This window comes from Varanus komodoensis, unplaced genomic scaffold (assembly GCF_004798865.1).
Source record: "Varanus komodoensis strain SLA01 unplaced genomic scaffold, ASM479886v1 scaffold21, whole genome shotgun sequence".
Classification (NCBI taxonomy): Eukaryota; Metazoa; Chordata; class Lepidosauria; order Squamata; family Varanidae; genus Varanus; species Varanus komodoensis.
In genome coordinates, this window is record NW_025335589.1 from 8,585,415 (window position 1) to 8,610,809 (window position 25,395).

The window sequence follows — 25,395 nt, forward strand, 5'->3', positions numbered from 1 at the left end:
CACACACACACACACACACACACACACACACTTTCAGCTCTTTCATAACTGTACATTTAACAGCTGTTCTGCTGTTGCATGAGTGCAGTCTTGCCTTCTCAGTTTTTTCAACTTATTTTTATTGGAAGTTTCAACAAAACTAACAAAAAAAGAGGACAAAATGATGCAACTACATGGATTTGAATATGTTAATTACATATAACCTCTAACAAAGGCAAACCAAATATCCATTCAAGAGTGGCATCAATATGCCAACTAGTCAAATGTTGAAAGTGTTGTTAGGTTCTTTGCATTGCAGGAATTGAGCAATGCTGTAATGTTAGGCTTTTAGTGCGTATTAACTTCCAAAAAGCAAGTAGATACTGGAAGTCCCTGAGTTACAAATGTATGAAGTATGAAGAACCTGTACTTACAAATGAACTGCCGTAAAGTCTGTTGATTTTTAAATATTAACTGCAGAAAATCATCATCACCATAGAGAGAGACAAAGTGACAAGGGAGAGAGGGAGGCCTCCAAAGCATTCTTTCCTGCTCTGTCCAGAGAGGGAAATCTCTCCAGCATTTCTTTGTTGCAAAGAGAAGGCATCAGCAAGTTTGGACAGGGGGTGGGTGCAGCTGGAGATATTTACAGTTTTTCCACTTTCGTGGGGGTCCTGCATCCCTAATCCCTGTGTATGTGGAGAGCCAACTATACTTGATCTGACTTGTATACAAATTTGACTGAAAGATGAATTTCTATTTTCTCAGGAATGGAACTTATTTGTAACTTGGGGACTGCCTGTAATTTAAAGAACATCTGTCATTCTTAAAGAGCTTTCTAATACAAAGGGTTTTTCCCCTGTATAATCTCCCCGAAAGGGTAAACTATTGGAAATTACCACACTATATGATTAAAGGCGGTATTATCAGTACTGCAATGCCAGCAGCTTGTAGATTCGGACAAATTCTTATAAAAGAGATGTTGAAGTGTTCAATAGACACAAAACACAAGGTTTTGTTAATAAGATGTCATGTCTGAATCTAGCACTGTTTCTGTAGGGTGATTTATTTTTCATGAATCTGCTGCCCTGAGAACCAATGGCTCTCAGAGTTCTTCTTGTGCATAACAGATTACTGTATCATCTGAATGAACAGGGTGACTTTATCATGGGTTGTCAGGTATGGCTATTGAGCCACTTGGAAAGTGAACAAACCCCCCTGCTGCTCACTGATCTTGCCAGTGATTGACTTTCCATTAATGATGAAACAGAATAGAAGGAGCACTGCTCTTTCCTTGGCTATTTTTTGAGGGGGGGGGGGGTTGCCTCAAACATGTGGAAATGGGAATAATTGTTATTCTTGTTCATCATTTGCAAGTATGCACTTAGAGCTCTCTGGCTGTTTCATATGTGCAGCATTGTCTAGTCAGTTAAACAATGAACTGACACTTCTTAGCATCCTTCACCTATTCGAATTTCTCCAAGTCTCTAGCTATTCCAGAAAGAGGCAATAGTAATTACTCATTTTTTCAGTTTTTGGAGCACTGCTGTGGTAATCTGACAGTTTTTAAAAACTGCAGAAATGTATGCAAATTTAATGGATGGGAAATCAATGGGGTAGAGATTTGCACACCTGTATTATCTGCTCTGTTTCTGCAGGTTGCAAATTCCCTTGCTCCATTTCCTTCTTAACCTTTGCATTATGGGTTTTTATAGAACTGTTAGGGAAGCACAGTGATCACAGCAGTAAGTACTCCAGAAAGCATAGGTGAGTAAATTCCTTTTTTTTCTGGAATAGCTGAAGATTTAGGGAAGTGTTGAAAAGGTGGAGGGTAAGATTAAGAATTGTCAATTCAGCTCTTAAAATTGAGAGGATTACATTTTGGGGGCACTGCTTTTGTCATTTCTCTTCCCCCCACACCCTTTCAGAGCGACCTTTCAGTTGACTGCTAGCTATTGGACCCCAGCAACTATGCAAAGGCTAGCCTACAAACAGTTTTTCCTTGTCCTGAAACTAAAAAATTTACCAGGTGAGTTGGTAAAAATGTGCCAACTCTGACTCCTAAGAAATTTAAGTTGTGATATAAATAATACGTTAAAATTTCCTGTTTCACATATAATTTGATTAACTCATTTTTCAGTTTATATTTTCAGGATATATTTTAATTTCATAATTAGTGAAAGTGGTGCCATATAAAAATCACAATGGCAAAAAAGCATCAACCAAGTTAGCTGTTTTTGAACACTTTATGCTAGTAACAGAGGGGAAATATTTTATGTGTCAATGTATTATAGAAGATGATGATTATGGAAAAATGTATTGCAAACATTAGTAGTCTAGCTTTAGCCTTTAGACCCAAACTTTAAATGGTAAAGGTTCCAAAGGCAGCCTGCTGATTCACATCGGCAGTGATGAAATGCTTTGTAGGTTGAGTGCTTTCAATCAATATAGGAAATGCATAATTAGTGTATTTCCTGTACTGATACATAAATAAATGAGTTAGAATCAGGGTCAGAGTTGGAGGGTTTATGTACTGACTCACAACTCTGGTGACTACACTTATGGGACAGCCATGACAATGCACTTGCATAGTTTACTATTAGTTTAGTATAAGCAGCATGTGGAAAAACAGATGCACATGGAAACACCTGGAAGCTGTAAAGATTTTTACCTATACTAGTCTTCTCCAATCTGTTGTTCTCATAATGTTTTGAACTACAACTCCCAGCATTCCATGCTGGCTGGAACTGCTGGGAGTTGAAATTGAAAACATCTGGAGAACAGCAAATTGAAGAAGGTGTTCACAACTGGTGGACTGGCACTTGTGGACTGTGTTTACACTTTCACATTGTCTACATTTGTTAAAGCAAGGAGCAAAACTCCAGATACTTCATTTTGGTAAGTCACTCACTTTCAGCATTAGTTTTCTATTGGTAAAATGAGAATACTCATGACCTAACCTTTCTATGATGTTTGTGGGAACCTTAAAGTGCTTTGGATGCTTAAATATGCTGTAAAATGACTTAATGTTTCAAGGCCATGTCTGGATAAATACATTTGTAAATTGTTGGTGGAATATTGGAACCCCAGGAATTCTATGTAATATTCTCCTTTGTGTAATTATCTAGGTTTGATTCTATGTAATATTCTCCTTTGTGGAATTATCTAGGTTTATGTGTAATTCAGCACAAAATCGATCAGTTTTCTCTTTTGGGTTTCAGACCAGACACAGCACAACAATGTTGCAGGGAAAGGCAGGAACCTTTCAGAAACTTCCCAAGCCATCCTGCAGCCTTTCTTCGGGAGTAAGGCAAAGAAAGGAGCCGCTCTTCCCAGTGTTCCCCTGCATATCCGGAACGCCATCCTTGCAGCTGCCCTCTTTCCAGAATTTCTCAAGGAGCTGGCAGCTCTCGCACAGGAACATTCCATTCTGTGTTACAAAGTATTTGGTGATTTTGAGGATTATTATTAATTTTAGCATGTTTAAAGACATTTGATTAGAAAGTAAAAGATTTTATATTCCTGGTAATACTTGATTTGAGGGAAATTGTTACATCTTTATGTTGGGCCTTATTTCCAGCTGTGCACCATATGAATTTTATGAAATGCCTCTTTATTGTACCTAATCCTTTTACTTACCTCAATTTTCCTCTTTAAACAGCACAGTAGACACTTTGGGTAAAAAAGGCACAATTGTGTAAATAGCTACAAGGTAGCTTGGGAAATGTTGAGAGTTGTAGTACTTTTTATGTCTAAACATGCATAGGATTGTACCCTAAGAGAATAGGGGCAACAGGACAAATCCAATAAGCCTTTTATGTAAATTACTCTTTAGGTATCTATTGAATGAGGAGCTAACAATCCTTCCCTTAAGTTCTGCTTTACCAATGGCTAGAGTTGTGAATCCAAATGTATTCAACATATACGCTTGTGACTTGATGAAAGCAGGTGCTGTGCTGAGTACATACCATGTTGCCTTATGTTGTGGACAAATCTGACACTCAGCTGTTGGCTCCTTTGAAGTTTAGATGAAATGAATAAATGGATGTTGAGTGCAGACTGTAGGGAGATTTTCTCTTCCATTTCTCAGCATTCTTGAAAATAGATTGCTACCTAAACACTCAAGCCTTATTTTAGTAAGATTTGCACATGACAAGATATTTCTATGCAAACTGTAACTTTTTTTGAGAACATCTTTGTATACTTTTATTGATAAGCTGAAGACAAATATTCAAGGAAATATTTTAGTAGTGTTAAAGGTTATCTTCTTTGAAAGTTGTTACTATTTTATAAGGTTTTTTTTTTCAGGTGGAAAAGATACCCTGCCTCTGTAAGCTGTATTTCTAGTTGTTTAAATGTTCATGAAAAGGCTTTGTGGTACTTGTAAACACTGGCTATTTATTTATTATATAAGTGGACTTGTCCTAATATTGCACTTTTGAGGGATGGCACGAATGTATTTCTCACTAGTAATAGAGAAGAGGATGTTGCCTGGGATACATACACTGGAACCTGTTGCAGTTGGTATCCAATTTCTTAAGAACATTTTCTTCTGTGAGTAATGAGGCTCATTAGAACAGGTCGGAACATGATGAATTGGTGCATTACAGATGCTTTTCAGCTGTTGCTAGTAAAAATAATTGTTCTTCCAGTGCTGAAGTTGGCTTTCTGTAACCAATGGCTGAGTACTTGAAAGCCTTCATTTGCTTTTACAGTAGGTGAAAATAAGAAACTACTCTAAAACCAATGGAAACAGGATATAAAGAGTGGGCTTGGAAGCAGTTGGTTTTGTTTCTGTTTGTTTACTCCATATAGAAGTACTAATTGTAGGAGGAGAGAGGATCTATCTTTGACAATAAAACATGGCACTGACTTTCTGAAGCCTCTCTTGGGCAGATTGCCTCAAGCTTGCCACAGAAAGGTGCACCATTCTTTTGAAACCATGAGTGGAACTGCTAATTCTCAGTTCTTTGTTTCACTGGTTTGTCCTGATGTGGTCTCTGCCTGTTTACCTCTGCTATAGGCAGAATTAGGATCTTGCAGGCCACAAGAAAATAAAAGGAACGGTGACTAGTTTCCTTTATTTTAACTAAACATTGAAAGTAGTAGACAATTCCAGAAAGGACCTGACAATCCTATCTTTAGCCTGTTCTCCTCTCAGCCCATTAGCCTGTATATTAATAGGATACTTGAGTTCTTTAAGATGCAGCCTGCTACATTTAGGTAGGAGAAAAATCCTACAAATCCCACCCTGATCCTGCTCACATGGCTGCCAAGGGGACACTGGGAATTGTAGAACATTTTTTGTCTGAATATGCATAGGATGACACCTTTAGCCTTAGTAAATATATCCAGTTACTCATAATTCTAGCCCTGTTACCCAGTCCATGGGAAGGGATCCATCCTTCATACATTTGTGCACATAACTGCAGCAGATTTCAGTGTCAGCAGCCACTGTGTTATCTTTTTCTGGTTTAAACTTAAGGTAGGTGAAGGTTTTCTTTAAAATGCAGACTTTGTAATGGCAGGGTTGGGGTGTGTGTGTGTTAACCACAGTATATGTAAATGACTGGAAATGTGTTACATGTAATAGAAGAATCATGCTGCAAAGTTTATTGTATTATTAAAAAGCATTACCTTTTAAAAACCAACCAAGCAGCTGTGTTATTATGTTATCGCTGTATGTGTTTTTGATCTGCTTCTTGTTCAAATGGAGTAATCACACAATTTTTAGGCTTGTTTCAGGGCTTTAGATGTTTGTTTTGTTGAATAGAATCATAGACTATTCTACTGTTTCAGGAACTGAGGTACTCTTACTTCCCACTGTGTTGTCCTTCTGACAGTTGTCCTTCCGACACTGATTCTGCTCAGCTTTTGTGTGAGCCTTAACTAAAGAATAGTTCCACTCCTCATGAATCAGTAAAATGCAGGTGCAAGTTTGAGCAAGCCTAGATGGATCAAGGTCCCAGGTACAGTTGCTGACTTCTTCAGATAGCAGTGGGAATTGACCCTATTTGAACTTAGGGAACTGCTGCCAGTCAGTGACTGTTCACATGGAAAGGTAAGCTGCCAGTTCTGGAAAATCCTGATGTATTATGAACAGACTGCCTATTTGTACACATAACCTATCTGTTCTTGATTTCTTTGTTCCCTGTAGTGTGATCACTAAACAAACAAGGAAGGGTTTGCTTAGCATGTTGCCCAGAGGGATCTCCTTGTTTGTGGTTCCTTTGTCAAGTCAGTAACTGTAAACCAAGAATGAACCCTAACACTGATTCTGGCTGCAGTCCAAGAGGCATCTGCCCCCCCCCCCACCAGTTTGGGCAATACACTAAACAAACCAGTGTTAATTTTTGCAGTGGTCACATTGGTGGGGAGTCACAAAGCAGGAGCAAATGGGTTGTCAGTTCCAACAAACATGTTCATTCATGACAAGACAGCTATGGCTTATCAGTGCATGGAGACTTAGCCATTCACTTCCGGAAGGAGAAGCTCAGCTTGCTTTTGTTTATATACTTTAGATACATATCCTACTTTTCTACTATAAGCATTCAAATCCGCTTCAGATGTGAAGTTATTTCTCCTGATAGCTGAGGATGATGACTGAAGCTTCTTTTTAATAGAATTAAGCCATAGGGCTGTTTGCACTGCTCATATGATTGCAATGGCCATTTCCCAAGTAAACAAAGGTTGTCACATTGGCCATTTTCAGAAGCATTAAAATTCCTGGGTGAGAAGTAGGATCTGGCTAGCATTTATGAAGTTCAATTATGACATGATAATTCTACTATATTATTTGAACTGTATTCACAGTTTGTGTTTGTGGGTGACTTGATTTAATAAGCAATTTACCAGGTTGCATTTACTAGAGTTGTTATGTTGTGCCTCTTATGTAGGCCATTTGTAAAGTTAAGAGTCCCACTGAGAGCAGAGAGGAAGGTCTGTCTGTCTGTCCATGTAGCTATCTTTGACAATATAATTTGAAGAACAGAGTGCTCTCAGGGATTTTCATAGTATTAGCAATTTGAAGACCACAGAATTTTGTTATTTAAAAAAGTAAAATTAACCACAAAATCCTGGTAGGGAGATTGTTTTTTAGCCATGGGAATGCAAAATACAAGATGACTTTGCTATTCTGGTTTTTGCTTTACATGTCAGAACACAAACCCTGTGAAAACTCCCCTGCAATCGAGTGCTGCAGTGTTCTGGTGTAATTACCCGAGCCATGATTATAGCACTAATTCAAGCTGTAGTGTTGTAATTATTCCTATATAAATGCCATCTCAGGGAAAGTGAAAATTGCATCTTAGTTAATGTGGCTTTGGATTGCTTTGGATTGCTTTGCATAAGTAAGCTATTTGGGATAATTCAGTGATGGGTACCAACCCAAAAAGACATTTAAAAAGCAAGCTAGCCCTGAGATACTGCTTCAGCAGTAATAGTTAACAACTTTCCCTAACAAAGTCAACTCAGATAAAGCATTTTACTGATTATCAGTCAGCTAGATCTGGTGTGTGTTTCAGCTAAGTTTGCGCATCCACAAACTGATGTGAGGTCTTTGAGTTCAGGCTATGTCTGAGTTAGCATATCAAATATCTAATAACTAATATTCAGGAACTCCACAGTTTACTTGATGCATCTCATGGAAAAGGTTATTTATTCATTTATGTATTTAAAACATTTGTATGCTGCCCAGTTGTGCCACAACACCTCTGGGTGGCTCACAACAGGTTCTTGCCTTGATCCTCTGGGGGGTATGCAACAAATGCCTTAAGAATATTAGTATTTCTTGTAGAATACATTTTTTAAAATGTAAATTGCAAGATGCTAAAAAACTGCATTAAGCCCAGGAAACTGTCAACTGTTCATACTGGCCTAACACTCAGTTTTCTCCCTGCTATGGCTAGAAAGGGAGATTTTACTTGTTATGACAAAAACAGACAACATGTTACAAGATCCCTTAGTAAGTAAAATTATGTTTTCTCTCAGATTTTGGACCCAAACTGGTGCTTGCTTGTGTGTAATTTAAATAATTCCTCTCTCTTCAACGTGAAATTGTATGGCCCAGAACCCACTGTTGCCTAGTAGCTGCCAAAACTTGGGTGGTTTTACTTAGACTAACTTTATATACAATGTCTCCAGGAGCTTAATGCAAGAGATGCTATTATACTATCCCAAATTGGGCATTTATTAATAAGTTTAGGCATTCATAACTAATTTGTGGAAAAATTGGTTATAAGCTGAGGTCAGTAGAATGCCTGTGCTAAAGTAAGGTCTCATGGGTCCATGAAGCTCCTCTGCAAATTAATATCCAGTTTGCAAACAATATCCACTATACACACATTGTGTTTCGTAAATATATATATAAGGAGGAGTTCATCAGTAGATAGTGTGATACTCCTTATTGATGCTGCTTATAAAAGGAAGCCTTGATCATAGTCATCTTATTTTTCGTCTATAGCATTTTAAATTTCTAAGGTGCTTCCTGCATTTGCAAAATGACTGGTGATGGGATGCAGTATAATCTAGCTTCTGCTGCACCAAAACTGTCAACATATCTAGCTATCTGTGCTGCATTTTGCAGCTTTTATTTCGTTCCTTTTAGTGACAACTCTTTGAGATAGGGTCAACACAAGAAAGAACTACTTGCTATATTTCCAAATAAATTTATGGAACTCATTGCCACAGGTGGCATGATCACCATAAGAATTAATAGCATTAAAATGAAATTGATAATTGGATTGCAATTAACCTCCATTAAAAGCAGATAGCATTCAGCAGGCACTAGATTGCAGCCACATTACTATTCGCAATATCTGTTTTAATAGAAGCTGAATTGTAGAGAGAAAATGGTCTGAGCACTATCTTGAGTGCAGTGTGACATAGTGGTTTCTAAATAGGACTATAGCCCAAGTCAATGCTATGCATTACCCACTCAACCATACAATAAGGTGTAGAGATGTACTGCATAATGACTGAAATTAGTATATCTAAAATCAGATGTCCTTAGTTCATCCATTCTGAGAACTTTTAAAAGATTAGTACGCTGTTTTTTTTCTAAACCAAAAGAGCTTATATAAAACACATCCTAGGAGGAGGATCCACAAAGTTGATTGTATGAGTAATAAAGTGGCATCTTTCCAGCCATGTGTGTCGCACCCAGTGTTGTTCTGTATAGGAATCTACGTGTAATTCAGGGGTCTCAAACTCGCGGCCGCAGGCCAATTGCCGGGACGGGTGGGGCATGGGGGAGGGGCCCTGCGGCCTTCAAAGCACCGGCAGCACCTGGGCCGGCCGCGGGATGAGCGGCCCACCACCACCGCGGTGGTGGAATACTTGATGCGGCCCAGCCTCACCCAGACTCTACTTGCAGCGGCCCCCAGGTAAGTTGAGTTTGAGACCCCTGGTGTAATTGGTCTGACAAAATTCTCTGTGCAGTGGAAATGGAGCATTTCACTGTTCTTTGGTTAAGATTCTCTGACAATTTGGTTCAAGGTAGGATGAAAAAGAAAATTCTTCTCACAGCATCATAGCCATGTATCTGCCATCTTGTAACTGCATTTTGTTCACTTTTCCTAGGTGCAGAATTGGGCATTTGTTCCTACTGAATTTCACTCTGTTGTTTTCAGCTCAATGCTTTGGTCTATCAAGGTAACTTTGAATTTGTTTGTATCTTCCAAGGTATTAACTATCGCACCCAATTTTGTGTCTTCTGCATAAGCATTCTTTGCATGTCTCCATCCTAGTCATTAATAGAAAAGTTGAAAAGCACTGGCCTAGGAGTGAGCCCTGTGGTATCCCACTTTTTACCTCTCCCCAGTCTGAGAAGGTGCCATTGAGAAGCCCTCTCTGAATCTGATTCTGTAGATCCAACTATAGATTCACCTGATAGTTGTTCCATCTAGCCCACTTTTAGCTAGTTTCTTGATCAGAATGTCATGGGACACTTTGTCAAAGGCTTTTCTGAAATCAAGATATATTATGCCCACAGCATTCCCACAGATAAAATCAGAGGCTTTTACAACAGTGCAGGTTAGTTCCATGGTGCTGACATGGCCTTCCCACTGATCCCCTGCCAAATAAGGTGAGAGAGAAAAGTTAAGTTACTAAAGTGCCTCCGTCTAGATGTTCAAGGTTAATTGAAGAGTCTATGATGTCTGATCTAAGTGGTCGAGCACAATCAGCAGTTTTTGTTAGTATCTGAAGGAGAATCATCCATTACTGCCATCTCAGTGCAATAGCCAGGCTGAGCCTGCTGGGAGAAGGTTGCATAAGGATGCTTTATTCAAGCATGACTGGAATTTATTCAGCTATCATACATGCTTTTCTAAAAAGGGGAGGTAGAATTCTGGTTTTTAACTGAGAATTACTTCGCCAGTTATAGATCTGTATTCAATATCTTTCTGAGGGAAGCTATCTTCATGTTGTATTTCAAAAGGATGAGTTCTACCATTGTTAAAGTTAGTATTGATCCAGCATCCTCACAAGAAAAAGAACCCAGCACTTATTTTCCCCAAGAATGCTTAGAGTTGCCTTGCAATGCGCCTTGACAAAAGTCTACCACTCGACCCAACCAGACATGATACATGCATCCCTCGTAGCCCGGTTCAGAACCACACATTGAACTGCAAATCAATTTTAGCGGGTGTAACGTGGTTGCCTGCAACACCCTTGGCATAAGTACTGTAGGTACTGCAAGGGTGAAGTTCGTACAGGCTGCACCCTCGATGCTTATAAGCATCTTATGCAGGGTGGGGGAAGCAGCAGAGGCCATCTTTGCCTTGCTACCCCACTGCCCTGCATTTTTGTTAGATGGGCTTTTTGCCCATTAGTGAAAAGGTTTCAGAGGGGCATGGAGGAAGTCTGGATGAGGCTCAGGCTAGCTTGTATTCTTTCTTCTCCAGTCTCCTCTTGCTGCCAACTAAAATATCCACTTTGACTCCTCTCCAGCATTGCATTCCTGACCTGAGAGAGGCAATAATCCATTCTGCAGCAGCTGTGAGTGGGAGGGGATGGCACTCCAATTTCTACTTTTGAGGTCAGGGCACTTTCTCTGATGTTGAAGCTGGCAATCTGACCTAGGATGTTGCCTAAGGGCCTTAGGATTGTTCCCTCAGTGAGTTAAGCAAAGAAGATCCATATAATGAGGTAAGTAACCTTTACAGGAGTTAGAATCACTACTAGAAACCAGGCCATCAGCTTTTCTAGTAATGTAGGAACTCTCTGGCACTTGTGAAATAGCCTTAGAAACAAGCTTTGTTAGCAAGCAATCATTTCTTTACATAAAGGTTTGACAGTAATTAATTTTCAGCTGTTTTAACTAGGAATAGTGCTTTGGCTGCACAGAGTTGCATTAAAAATGGTAATTCAAACACTAACGTTTAGGAAACAAGTCCATAGTGCAGTTGTATGCTTGGCGTATTCACTGTCATGTTTGGCATGTACTAAGGAATATGGAGTCAAAACTGTAGTAATTGCTGTTATGAATTACTCACTAAACCCTAATTCAGCTCTATTTACCTTCAGCCGGTGGGAATGTGCAGCCAGCCTTCTATCTTAATCATCCATCAAACACAGAAGGCTGCTTCTGTACATGTTGGCAATTTAGGCAAAGATACAGAAAGCCCAAAACATCACCACTGGAAACAATATAAAATACCTAAGGTGAAGATTTGGTCTTCTATAGAACACAGAGGTGCCTTAATTTCTTACATTCTTAAATACAAAAGAAATCAGTGTAGGTTTCTTTAATTTTTTAGCACCTGTAATGCTCTCTCTCTCATTTGGGTGTCACATTTTTTGCATACTTTCCAATTGTAACTTGCACTCCATAGATGTCTTCTTACAACTTTCCAAGTACAGTGCAGATGCTGAAAAACAATAGTTACATAGTAGAAACCATATACTATCTGTTAGTTTAATTGAAATGCAATCTATTTTAGTTTATTACATTTGTATAATGGTCTGCAAGCAAACTTGGGAGTGGCAAAAAGTACAATTAAAACAAGCAAGAGAATAAAAAACAAAGCAATGCAAAAAGATAACCTTAAGACAGTGGCTTAAGGTTTTTAGTGGGTTCTAAAAACACTGCAATGTTGATGCCTCCCTGACTTATTATTTTTATTTATTAAAACATTTTTATGCCGCCCCATTCGCTGAAGCCTCGGGGCGGCTTACGACAATAAATTAAAAATAATTATAATATTAAATTACAAAAATATAAACATAAAAATACAATATAAAATAAGCCACCCTGGCCAGATAAAATCCAGTGAAATTAACAGTTAAAATGCCGCTTAAATAAAAAGGACTTCTGCTGCCATTCATAGAAATGGGGCTGCCACAATGAGAACTCTTCTCCTGTCCTGGTCGACTTCAGGCAGGCTATGCATTCATTATGTTGTAAGCCGCCCCGAGGCTTCGGCGAATGGGGCGGCATAAAAATGTTTCAATTAATTAATTAATTAATTAATATAACCACTGGAACAAAGACCTCTAATGACTTGGTGACCTGGCAAAGTTGGTTAAGAAGATGCTCCTTCAGTTATCCTGACTTCAATTTGTTCAGTGCATTAGTCGTTAAATCAGGCCCAGTAGTGAACAGGGAGCCTGTGCATTTCCTTCAGCAAGAGAATAGCATGCTGAAGAGGCAGATCCTGACATCATTAAAGCATAAAACTATATTCTTTTAGTATCTTTATTTTCATTACCATTGGCTTCTTTTACAGTAACTATAGGTGAGTAATGAACTCATTGCCAAGTTGTCATTACTGCAACTAATGCTTTTGCTTTGAGAAGGACTAGCTTCTGCTGCAGCTGGAGTGGAGGACAAGATGGTGCAATTGTAAAGGACAATACCCAGCAGCAGTGGGCTTCAGCTTGTGGGTGGTATAGAAATGCAATAAAATAAAGCAAAATAAATGGTTGCAGATTGCCCCTCTACCTATAGTAACAAATCAGTTGTATTCAATCCAATGTCTTGGAAGAACAGACACAGGGGAACAGTTCTTTTCTAACTGTTTTATTGGTCACTGTTCTGAGAGCTGTTGCTGATTGACTGGTTTATAAAAGCCTGAAATAAACAAACTTTCCCATATTCAGGATTTTTTCTGTGATCCTGTATGTTATCTCGCTTCAGTGGATGTCTCTCCTGAGCCAACATAGAAAAAAAAATAGCAGGCACACAGTAATAGAGAAAAGGGTATGACAAAAATGTATGGTCTGTGTAAGGTTATGAACAACATCTGCTGACTTCAGATACTTGACTGTAGAGAGACATGTATCCGTTACAGGAATGAAACCATTTTTAATGTTAATAGACAATTCACTTTTCAGTGGTGTCAGAAAAATCCCAAGGTAGTTTAACTTTCCCCAGGCAAATAAGTCAATCTAAACATTACTGACTCATTGCTTATGTCACATGCTTTGTATGTACAGATTTCATTCATTACATATTTAAAACTTGCTACTCCATAGGATCTTGCAGTAAGGAATCATTGCTTTAGATGTTCATGGAATCCTTGAAAGTTGTTTGAAAGGTCAGTCACAACCCTTCTTGGCTTCATTCCAACAGCAAATTATTTCTCTTCCATAGTGGCTGAAGTAAGAATAATTTTATAAGAGTTGCCTTAAAGTTCCTGAGTATAAGCAGCTGAATAGAATCCTGCTGTGCCAGCAAAATCTGAATGATTTAGCAGAATATGGACTACTGCAATTCTATAAAAAATCAACTTATTTCAAAGGATCAAGGAACGGACAACCTACATTTATTGACTTACTTGCAAGATTCCAAAATACCAGATATTAAGAGAATATTGGACCATAGATTTTCATTTAATTTTTTATTCTTTTATTTCTTTTTTTAGTATATTTTCTGGTTTGGTGTGTAAAAAAAAGTGTGAGAAAAATGAGTGTGTTTATGTGTGTGAAAAAGTATTAAAAAGAATTAATTATCAAGTATGCAGAATCAGATGAAAATCAAACTATAACAACCTTTGCTTGTTACCCAAAGGTTTTGCTGAAGAAAAAACGTAAGGATTCCTTTCCTCATTGATTTCAAATAATTAACCATACAAACACTTGTGCATATTTTTTATTATAGAAGACTTTAGAATATTTCAGAAATCAAGCAGGTATTTTGCTTGTATTATGCCAAAGAAAATACATTAAGGTGCAATCCTGTGTCCCCCAACACTGTTGGCAGTGGGGATAACCCCAGAACAAGTCAGAGTCCCTGTTGCAACTTTGGAAAAATACTCAAGCAGATCCTTTGACCTTGGTGGGTGCTCTCTTTGCCTTCGTAGTCAGTGTTGTTCTTGCCTTGCTGGCTGGGCTCTGCAGGCAGAAAACCAACTTTGGACTTAATGTGGGGTTGTGGGGTGCAACACTGCCACTGTCCACTGAGGAACTCTGATGGTGCCTCAGCCTCTCTTCACAGCTGGGAGAAAAACACTGACAGCCAAAAATGACTGCCTATACAGTTTGAAGGGCAACGGGATTGTGCAGAGACAATCGTGGCTTCTGCACTTCTCCTTTCACTGGATGCTCATACTTCTCTTAAGTAAAGAGGGTTACCTGCAGCCTATGGGGTAAAGCCCTAAGAAGTTTTTATTGAGACATTTAAAAAAATAGAATATATCCTTCCCCCTGCTATTTATCAGTTATGTTACAAAATCAGCAATTCCAAAAGAGAACTTTTTGTTCTTTTATGCTTATTTTCTGGACCAACAGAACAACAGTCTGGGAAAAGCTAGAATATGTGATAAAACCATCAAGAAAAGTCTTGATAGATAAAGGTATAGAGATGATGCTGAACTAGTAACTAGTTCTCTGATGCTACTGAAAATGTCAGGAACTCACATGCCAAATACAGAATTTTCTCCCTAGGCTCCTATGCTAGTAGCTTCTCCAGCATTTGCTTTACTAAGACAGGGTCTGATCGTCCTCTTGTTGTTCTTTGAACCGCTCCAATGAGCTTATTCAGCACTTTGTGGTTTCCTTGCTTTACCTCTGCAACCTAGAAAGAGAAATTGTGGCAGGGATGAGAAAGGGGGAAGGATGATTGATTAAATTATTATGACCATTGCCATACTCAGGTAAGAACACACTGAACAGACTCCACTCTTCATGGTGAGAAAAGCCAGGGTAAACCTCAAGATCTAGCAGGCTAACATAACTTCAATTCACATGTTTGTTTTCACACTGAGTAGTCATGAGCAAGCGTACTGGTACCTGCCTACCCATTCCTTGCTCAGATAAAAAACCCATGGAGCATCTTTTGGCTATAGTGGAAACAACTGAGTAACGAGAGGCAGCCTACTTACTCAAATACTCTTGCTTCTTTCCTTAAACAGCCCTAGGTTGTTTGCTAATTTGCAAACCAGGTCACTGACTATACTGTTCCTCATGTACCATTATAACCCCCACCACCCCCAGGTGTCTTTCCTTCAACATAAAACATGACTGTTTAGTTACACTTCGTAAACTTAGCTCACGTTAGATGCAACCCAGTCATTTTGAAGGAATTTATTTGTGCAGTAGTTTCTTTTCAGTCATGTTCCTAGAACAAACAAGGTTGTACAGATTTGAGGATTTCACATTTGCAGACCAACTGTGCTTTCTGCACTAGGAAATGCTAAGCCAACCTAGACTCCTGTCCTTTTCACTGAAAGCAAGCTTGACAAAGATAGTATGGATCAAATTAATTTTTTGCAATAACTGGCCTTAACCACTAATAAGGTAAAAAGATAATTGCAACATTATTGTGACAGAGTCTGAGGCAAACAGAGAGAGGCAGCTTTTTCTTTGCCTATAGCCAAGTTATCTCACTAGTGGAACTGACACTTCAGCTAGTTTCATATTATTTTCCAACACAGTGAGGATGATTTTATTTCTTTTCTATACTGCCCAGTAACAAGCTTTTTGGGTGGCCTACAACAGATGGTATGTAATTCACATTTTTGAAAACACACACTAAGCCATTCATACTTGTTTTCTGTTCATCATTATCACCCCCTCCACATACTGGAACACAGTGGCTCCATACCAACTGGGAATGGGGTGTGGGGGAGAAAAGGGAGTAAATTGACTATTGAAGCAGCTAATTTTATTTATGTATAAATAAAGATACAGCTGCTGAAACCTAAAGAAGAGCACTCCTGTTGGAGGGTGAATATATAGGGGTGAGAATACTATTGCAGGTCCTAGTTATTAAAAAACAAGCTATAATCCCTTCCAGACAATCTGAAATGAAGAAAGCTCACTCTGCAAAAGCAGCAACAATAAAGTCTTAGACTTAAAACAGGCCTGAAGAACTTGCAACCCGTTAAGCCATCCTGTGGCCAGTCAAGGCATCTCCCCCTCCCATAAACACTGGCAGTCAGCAGAAGCGATAGGCTTGTCAAACTGCTTGTGTGCACATCCAGCCTGATGGGCCATAAGGAAACCCACCCTCAGGTTCAGACTGATGGACCATGTGCCCTGTAAATACCTCTGGGAAGCACAGAAGCAGGACGGGAAGGCAGCTGCCATCTCCTGCCGCTGTGCCCCAGCAATTGGCATTCAATGACATGCTCCCTCTGAATCTGGAGGCTGCATCTAGACCTCAAGACTGCTTGTGGCTAGAAGGAAGCAACATATTCACAACTTGTGGCCTTTTAGAATAGTTAATACGTACAGGACAGGCTATGTCAAGGCTTGAGGGATCCTCTTACTACACTGAGAATCGTAACTTTCCTTCTGAACACCAACATACACTCCTGCAGACCTATTCACTATTCTTTATTTTATTCCCATTTAAAAGCCCTTCTTAACAAAGCAAGATGCACATTCAGCAGCCCAGACAACACTAAGGTGCTTATTCAAGTAAATTCTGTATGCTGGGGGACCAAGTAATTTCACATCCAGTAGTGCTGCTGTCTGTTGAGGTGAAATCTGATTTCCCCAGCAACCAATCTATCGCTTACGGTTGCTGGGATGGGGAATAATCTTCTCTTCCCATGGCTAGCACTGTAATTTCTAACGCAATTGCTAAAGAAAGGCAGAAGGTGGCTGCAGATTAATAACAGGTGCTACTAGGTAGTGACTGTGGTGTCAATGACAGTAAATCCTTTGCTTGATTCATAAAGTCTTAGGTAGCCCTTTATGGAGGTGATTATCAGCAAGGATCTTTCACATACTTAAATACACAGTCCTGCCACTCCTGATTGTGCCACTCTTAAATGCTGTGATTAGCTGCTCCCTCAAAGAGATGGTGCGGCCCCAATTGCGCCCATTCCATTCATGTGGGATCCTTTCTGATTCACTTTTGACCCTGGAATAGGCCATACAGGATTAGGCTGCCGATGCGAAGTTGCACCGTTGTACATGCTTTGATTAGCACCGTTCCAGATAATTCTGAAGTAAAATTTCATAGCAGTGTCAGCATAGAGAGCATGGTCTGTTAGAGAGTAGTGCTTGTCATCCAGGAGAGAAGCCTCAAAGCAGCCTTTCATTTTTCGTGCCTGGCTTTTCTTGAATATGAGTTGAAGGATTACATTCTCACAACCCATGTTGTTACTGAAACAAGGCCCTAGTATTGGACTTCTTGTCCTTGTTGCATTCTAATGCTCAATCTATCTGTATTTGGGGTTCAGTACCAGTTGAAAAATACAGAGGCACTTTCATCAGCCACTACGAATTAGTTATCATGTTGAAGGTCAGACAGACCTAGTGCATGCTTATGTTCTTTATCAAAGGCTCTTTGTGAAGCTGTTAGCTGCCACTGAAGAGCTGTGGGCGTAGGCAGCATTGTTCTTGATAGATGTTAGCATTTTTCCAGCTACATAAATACCTAGACAACATTTTACTTAATATAAGCTGTTCATTACCACTTTTCTGTTCTGTGCTCTGGAGAGAATACAAAAGCGCCTACTTCTAAGGCTAATGCTGGATACTTTGAAGGCTTTCTTTTTAACAATAACAGCAACACCCCACCCCCACCTGCATTAGACAGCGACATTTAACTGTAAGATTAGAAGCTTCAAATTGGGATGTTTCTTCTATTAATAGGCAGGTGCTGCTTTGTGAAGAGTGTAGTCTATACGAAACAGCGTAAGGTTTCTGGAGCCAGGAAGGCTTGGGTTCAAGGCTCAGCTCAATTACCATCTCTTGTGGGCACTTCACATGTCAAAATGTAATTTTGTCCATTTTCTCTAAAGAGTTGCCAAACTAAATGGCAATCTGAAAGGAAGATGGCAATTTAAATCTTTTATCCCCATTGCCCACCCTGAAGTGTCAAACCCTCTTGTTCCCAATTTCCTGCGATTGTTATCAATATCACCTCCTTCGGATGGCCTCCCATCACGCTCTGACAGATACGCTCAAGCTCATTCCGATCCTGGATCAGTTCAAGGTTTTTTTCTTTAGCAATCAGAGCTGGAGACTTTCCTTCTCCCTTCCACATCTCTTGAAACACCTGCAGCATCAAGATAAAGGAAAACTGGGATTTGAAAAATGCCTCTTGTCTTTCTGAAGGCAAGACTGAATTTAGCAATAATAAAAAAGTAAAGATTTAGTGGCACAAGGACTACCATTCTGGCTCAGAAACAGGAATTGGTCTTGTGATGACTTTCTATATCTAGATATGCAGAGAAAACTGGCAGAATACTTAATATGCATATGAGTTTTGCTCAAATATTTCATTTCTGGGCAGCCATTTCTAGTTCTCCAAGTTAGCTAGGCACAGACCTCTGCATTAAGTATGCATTTATGTTTCATGCATGCAGACTATGAAGCACTTCAGCTGATGCCTTTCAATCATATAACTGGACTAAGATCACCCAGACTCAGACAGCTGGAAGGAAGGAATACGGAACATATTTGCAATCACCCTCAATTGCTTAAACTTGGGGGTCTGCAGCATCCAGCCCTGGCTGCCGCACAAGACAAACAAAGCAGGTTGGAGGGAGCCTCTGGTTCACTTGTGCTTTTCTGGGGCTCTGTATAAGCAGCTATCCCATATTCTGACTTAAAGTATCTTGATAATGTGCCACAGTTATCAATATTTTAAAAATGTTTATTCACAAGTTCTAATTTACGTTATTTATAAAGGCAGAGAATAAGAGTTAAACTCATCCCTTAGTTCTGTAGATGCAGTAGTGTCCGGTTGCTAAATAAAAGGCTTCATGTGAAGGACTAGTCTGTGGTACATGCATGCATTCATAATTATAAATGCAGACTGCTTATCCTAGCTAGCATGTATCAAGAACACAAATGATATTCTGGTTTGAATACATACGCCAGGCATTTAGTGGATCTCACCACCCCTTCTGAGTGCATGTTTTTACATGTAGACGGAAGAACTGGTTTCTCCAGTAATGGCTGAGAACATAGCACTGGACTGAGACTGCATGGCTAGGAATATTCTGGTGTGAATATACGCCCTAAACTGTTCCACACCATATGGACAAATGAAATTACAAAATGCATTTCCCATATAACTGCTGGTAAAACAGTCAACAGCCTATCAGTGGGGAAAAATTGAAATTTAGCTATATAACAAAGGGAGGTCATAGAACATAAAGTTGTGGAAGGTTATAATGCAAACCTGGTGGCAGTTTCAGTCCCACTTATCCATCACAGTAAAGCACAGCTGGATGAACCTCTGTGTCTGCCTAGAATAATTATTAGTTAATGCTATAGTGTTTTCTAGCTCTGTTGTCTGGCTCTGATACCTTGTTAAGGCGGGGGGGGGGACACTGAGAGAAAGGACTATTTATAAAAAAGCAATTTCTTTGGGCAGGCATTTTCTGTATTCCCTCTGCTCTTATTTTAGAGATGTAGTTTGAGAGGAAGCACCCTCTTAAAACAGCTACTTCTGTTTAATCCTGCAATGAACAAATAATTGCACATTTGGGCAACTGTAATCTACCAATGTAGAAATGACTGTCACACTAGAAACTCCATGCTACTAAGTCAGGGAAACTAAGAAAATGCTGGTTAATGTAGTACCATCACAGCACAATCACCAATGCTTTCCACAAAACAAAATTAAAATGAGGTGGTTAGATTAGCCATGTTATAAATCTTCTGCTCCAACAGATGAGAGTTTACTCAGGGCAGTAAGGTTTGCCTAGCCCAAAATAATCTCCTAATGCTTCTTTCCAGGTATGTAAGCCAAGCATTGACACTATGTGCGCTGCTATTCAGGTTAGTCCAGCATGTGCCAAGTCACATTTATTTCCCTGAGGGCCTCAAGGTTGTATGAGCAAAGCAATCTAGCACAGCCACTGTGCAATCCTTTGTATCTTGTGAGGCTGTAAAGGGCCAAAAGGCATGTAATGTAGACATTTAGCAGTAAACTGAGTTGCTTATAAAAAATGTTACCATATTCCTTCATGTTTAAGCCACCACTTCTGGACTCCTAGCACAAATAAAACTGAATCCCGAGCATGGATACTACATAGCTAAAACTGAACTGGACGGGAAGGTAAGTGTGAGCCTGCCCTTAAGCAGATATTTTTAAATGCTGCCTTCTCTAGCAGATAACGTTTAATCCCTTTAAGAGCATCGTTGGTGTTAAATGCTATCAAGTAATCTCTGATGGCAACCCTATGAATGAATGCCCTCCAAAATGTCCTCTTCTTGGCAGCCCTGCTCAGATGCATCTCATAGTTGTTCTTCCTCTTCTTCTGCCTTCCATTTTCCTAGCATTGTCTTCTCCAGTAAGTCTTGCCTACTCAAGATGTGCCCATAGTAAAACAGCCTCAGTTTCATAATTTTATGCTTCCAAAGAAAGTTCTGGCTTCATTTGATCTAGGACTCACCAAATTTTCTGTCAGTCTAAGGTATTCACAAAGCTCTCCTCTACGAACTGTTTAAAATGCATCAGATTGTCTTCCTGTCAGCTTTCTTCACTGTCCAGCTTTCCTACCCATGCACTGTCATCAAGAATACAATAGTGTGGAAGATCTTGGACTTGGACACCAGTGAAGTGTCCTTACATTTGATGAACTTTTCTAGTTCCTTGATTGCTGCCCTTCCAAATCTCATTCTTGTAATTTCTTGGCTGCATTCTCCCCTTGAATTGATGACTGAGCCAAAGTATGCAAAATTGTTCACCATTTCATTCCCACCCCCCATTCTTTAAAGTTGTGTAAAATGTGTGACTTTCTGATTGGGTGGCAGTTAATGTGAGTTAATACACTCAAATTCCACTTGTCACTCACTTTAGTAAAAAAACATGAAGCACAAAGGAATCAGAATGGCAAGAGATATCCTTAAAGGGGCTGTTGCTATCACCTCTGCAATTTTTAGTAAACTTGAAGTGGGCCAAGTTACAGTAGGAAACTAATCCCGAGGGCATGAACATTTGCGCATCCTTAAAAAGCTCTGCTTAGAATTTGAGACTGGCTCAGAACTGTGTGCATCCATGACTGTAGTGAAGAAAACATAACTGGAAGAAAACATTTCATGGGAAAGAAACAGGAAAAAGACCCTTTGGTTCATTGGGGTGGCAATACTTGACACTTAACTAGGTGGCCCACTGCCTTTATTCAGTGTGAGATGTCCCCTTACTTTTCTAAAATGATGGTAGTCTGTCCAGTTTCCCATAATCTCAGTTAGTTCTTTCACGTGGACAATATTCCACTGTGCTGACTGAAATACGCTCTTGTGTGAAGATGGATTAATACATGCTAAGTTGAGCAAGCACACACCTGAAATGAATCTTATTGGTATGTACATAGTTTTGGGAAAGGCTTGTTTAGGAATGTTGTAATTATCCAGTGAAGCTGAGTGCAGCCATATCTCCACATAGCCACCCTTGCATGGCTACACAGCGTGCCACATCTAATATGGCTCACAACCCTTATTAATTTGAGCCTCATTGATTTGTACAGAGCACAGAGAGAAATGTTAAGCTGTTGGCAGCTTCCAACAATGGGTATGTGTGCTGTGTGTGTATGAATTTGTGCATGTGTCTCTGTTTGCCTAGCCTGTCAGCTCCTTCCATCATTTCTTGCCGGAACTGCCTTCACCGCTGCAGTTCAATCACCCCACTCTCAAATGTAGCAATTCATCCGCTGTTGTGTGCGTGTGTGTATATAGCCATTTCTGCCCTCAGGCCATCCAATCTCCCTGCCTACTGCTGAGAATCGTTAGAAACATTTGTTATTCTTCAGACATCTAGCCCACCAAAGTCCTCTTCTAAATGTGGCAAGGGCACTGTATTTTATAGGATTATTCAGATATAACCAAACAATGTCATTGTTAGTTAGCATCTTATTTAGATAGGTTGTTAGGACTGTATTGTGAAACTATTCTGAGGTTCTGAGTTGGATATAAATCTTAGCAAGTTGTTAATTTAAAGACACACAGAAAATTAGCACCATTACAAATGGTGGTAGGACAGGAAGAAGTTTCTCTCCCAAGGATTTGAAAGCCCAGGCAGGCTCATAGGGAAAAATGCAATTTTTCAAATCAACTGAAGACTTGTGATTATAGAACTCCTCCACAAAGTCCTCTGTACAAGGGTTTGTGGGAAATTTTACTCTCCCTACCCATGTCATTTACACTGTACCAACATGTGCTGGGAAAAGTGTGTCTGATGTTAAATAGTTAAGGGCAGGTTGCTATGGAGGCCTGACACTGCCTAGATGGCCACAGGATGGATTAGAGTCCCATCTCTGCGCCTGGACATGCGCTCCGAGGATTGGGCCGGGACTCCGACCATGGAGCACATGGTCTCCCTCAGTCCTCGCAACAGGCTTAGTTCTTCCTGTGTAAGCTGCAGCTCCAAGTGGCAGCGTTGGGGTGTGCGTGTGTGCAGTGAAGTTGCACTGGGGAAAAAAAGGAATCCTGGTGCTGCCCCAGCAGCTCCCCCTTGCATGCAAGGACGAAAAACAGAAATGGCCAAAATCATCTCCCTATGTCCTTTTTAGGAAGGGAGAAGCACAGATATGAGACTGGATGTCAGTAATCCTCTGAGTTCTATTACCAACTATATAAAGATAAGCTAATGCTGCAGTCTCCAAATGCAAACATCTGAAGCTAAGCACCAACTTTCACACTCACACTATCTCACAATGAGACCAAACAATCACTCTGTCAAGCAATCAGGACTGCAAAGTAGTAAGCCCCATTGAATTCAATGGGATTTACTTCTCACACTGACACACTCTGATTTATATTAAAATGGTTTTAATGGTAAAGCAGATGACAGCCATTCAGGATATCAAAGCAGTAATGCAAGTCCTGCTGCTCCAGAAGAAGAGAAGATATGCCTTGCTACCTGGCAAAACTCATGATTAGTCACCAATAATGTATATACTTAAAATGGTACTTTGTTCACAGGAACAAGGAACCTTTATTCCATCAAATCATTCACATGAAACAACCATTTTCAAGGGACTGTCATTCCACCTAAGTGACAGCTCCTAGATTACATTCCACATTAAACATATTCACAAGTTAAAAGTAAATCAGACCAAACAAACAAACCCAAGCAGGTTAAGGGAGAAATTCTTAGCATCACTTCTTCAAGCACTTCAGGTGTCCCTTATGCACTTCTCCATGGGAGATGTGTGAGGGGCCTTCATGGCTAAGCAGGATCTAAAACCTGGATATCCCAAGTTCCAGTCCAACACTTTAACTACATTATAGGTTGCACAAGGATACCCTTGCCCTTTCACGCCCAAGTACTTACCTGCTTGGCTGCTGAAGAAGAAATAATTCCACGTTCTAGAAGGTTCAGAAGTTCAGCCAAAAGAAGAGGACTGAGTGGACTAGACACATAAAAATGAATAGAGAGAATACTGTGGAAGACATTTATAACATGTTTGACATGACAGGTAGAAATATGCAAAATCCATCCCTTTTACACAGAGGTTTCTATTTTACCTTCCTATGTACTGAATGTCTGTGGAAAGTTTTCTGGTTCTTAGCATTTCTGAACAACTTTATGCATTTAATATTCTTGGGAGTTTTTCCTACTTGAAAAAACAGTTATGTAAACCGATGTGCATTGCTGCGGCACACTGACAAATGGTGCAAACATTTTACATGCATCAATGTTGCTAGCTCTGACATTATTTCCATTCCATTGTGATCTCTTAAAACAAACACTGATGCTTTCCCCTGACATGGCCAAGGACATGCACACAGATGGTCCTGGAAAGTGTTTATGTTATACATTAGGCTTTACTCTCACATAGCCAAATCCAGCACACATATTTATTTGTGCACACTGTGGATAGGAATGTACATCTCATTTAAAGTACCGCAGTGCTGACTGACATCTGTACTCCAATGCATGTTCTTCTTCATCCCCTTGCCACCTAGTATGTAAAGTAAAACCCACTATTGATCTTCTCCCTCTCCTGTGTAAATTGGATGAAATGAAACATAAGGAGGCTTAGGATAGTGCTCTCCACCCACTGAACAATATTCACTTTAAAAACTGAACCTTAAAGAATATTGTGCCACCCGAAATCATAAAATATTATTCAGATGTTCATGTACTAACACAGGACAAAATTGTTTGCTATTATGCAAGACTGCTGGCATACAAGTTGTGTTTGATCAACAACATGGTGGTCTAAAAAGTCTCACCTTTTCTTTACTGGAAGACTGTTCTGTTTTAACAGGCTAAGTGTATCTTTTAGAACCCAGCCAATCACTTTTTTGGGATTCATTTCTGTTGCTTTCACAACAGTTTCGAAGAATTCTGCTAATCCATCTTCATTCTGTTCAGAAATAAAATGGTGTATTAAGAAGGTAGCAGCCAAGACAATTTTCCCCACAAAACTCTTCTCTATTTCTGGACTCATTTCACGTGCAGTTTTCTTAAATGCTTTGTTTCTCAGTAATTCTTGGCAGTCAAACTGATCAATACTTGTATCTTCAAGTATTGCTTCAACTATATTTGCAATATTTCTAAAAGAGCTACAGGATGAATATTTGATGAAACAGCTTGATAGACAAGACTTCAGCCACACTGCCAGTTTAAGTTCTGTGCTTGATTTATTAATAGGATTCATACGGGGATATTCACAGTTACAGCTATTCACCTTGCTGGTCCTAAACCACCCCAGGCAGGACCACATGCTCGTGTAAGGTCGCACAGGTTACACAGAGCATTTACTAGCCTGTACCTCTCCTTCCCCTGAATAACTACAGACTACTTCCTTCCCCTGAAGAATCTGATGGAATCACCATGATACCTAGGTACCCACAGTTTAGGGAAAGGGTAATGTAGTAGGAATATACTGTATTTGTACCCATCAAACTGGAAAGATAAAGAAAATACTCGTAGAAGGGGACAGAGCTTCACAGATTTTGGTTAGCCTGATATATCAGAACAACTTGAATCTGCCCTGCTTATTGTCAAATATCATGGTATTTTATATTAAAATGGCTGAAATAGATTTGGCCAACTGT

At 39.7% G+C, this 25,395-nt stretch overlaps 2 protein-coding genes across 2 annotated transcripts in view; one reads left to right on the forward strand and one right to left on the reverse strand.

Annotated features, from left to right (window-relative positions):
- The window catches only part of FHIP1A (FHF complex subunit HOOK interacting protein 1A), an 87,283-nt gene extending 81,653 nt beyond the window's left edge, over window positions 1-5,630 (forward strand). The window contains exon 12 of the mRNA XM_044430893.1: window positions 3,201-5,630. Coding sequence (XP_044286828.1) covers window positions 3,201-3,451 — 251 coding nt within the window. The 3' untranslated portion in view covers window positions 3,452-5,630. The remainder of the gene's footprint in view (window positions 1-3,200) is intronic.
- An 8,425-nt stretch (window positions 5,631-14,055) lies between these two features.
- The window catches only part of GATB (glutamyl-tRNA amidotransferase subunit B), a 43,178-nt gene continuing 31,838 nt past the window's right edge, over window positions 14,056-25,395 (reverse strand). Inside the window, exons 10-13 of the mRNA XM_044430834.1 lie at window positions 24,568-24,701; window positions 23,663-23,741; window positions 18,299-18,433; window positions 14,056-14,995 (exon numbers count right to left, since the gene is read on the reverse strand). Coding sequence (XP_044286769.1) covers window positions 14,870-14,995; window positions 18,299-18,433; window positions 23,663-23,741; window positions 24,568-24,701 — 474 coding nt within the window. The 3' untranslated portion in view covers window positions 14,056-14,869. The remainder of the gene's footprint in view (window positions 14,996-18,298; window positions 18,434-23,662; window positions 23,742-24,567; window positions 24,702-25,395) is intronic.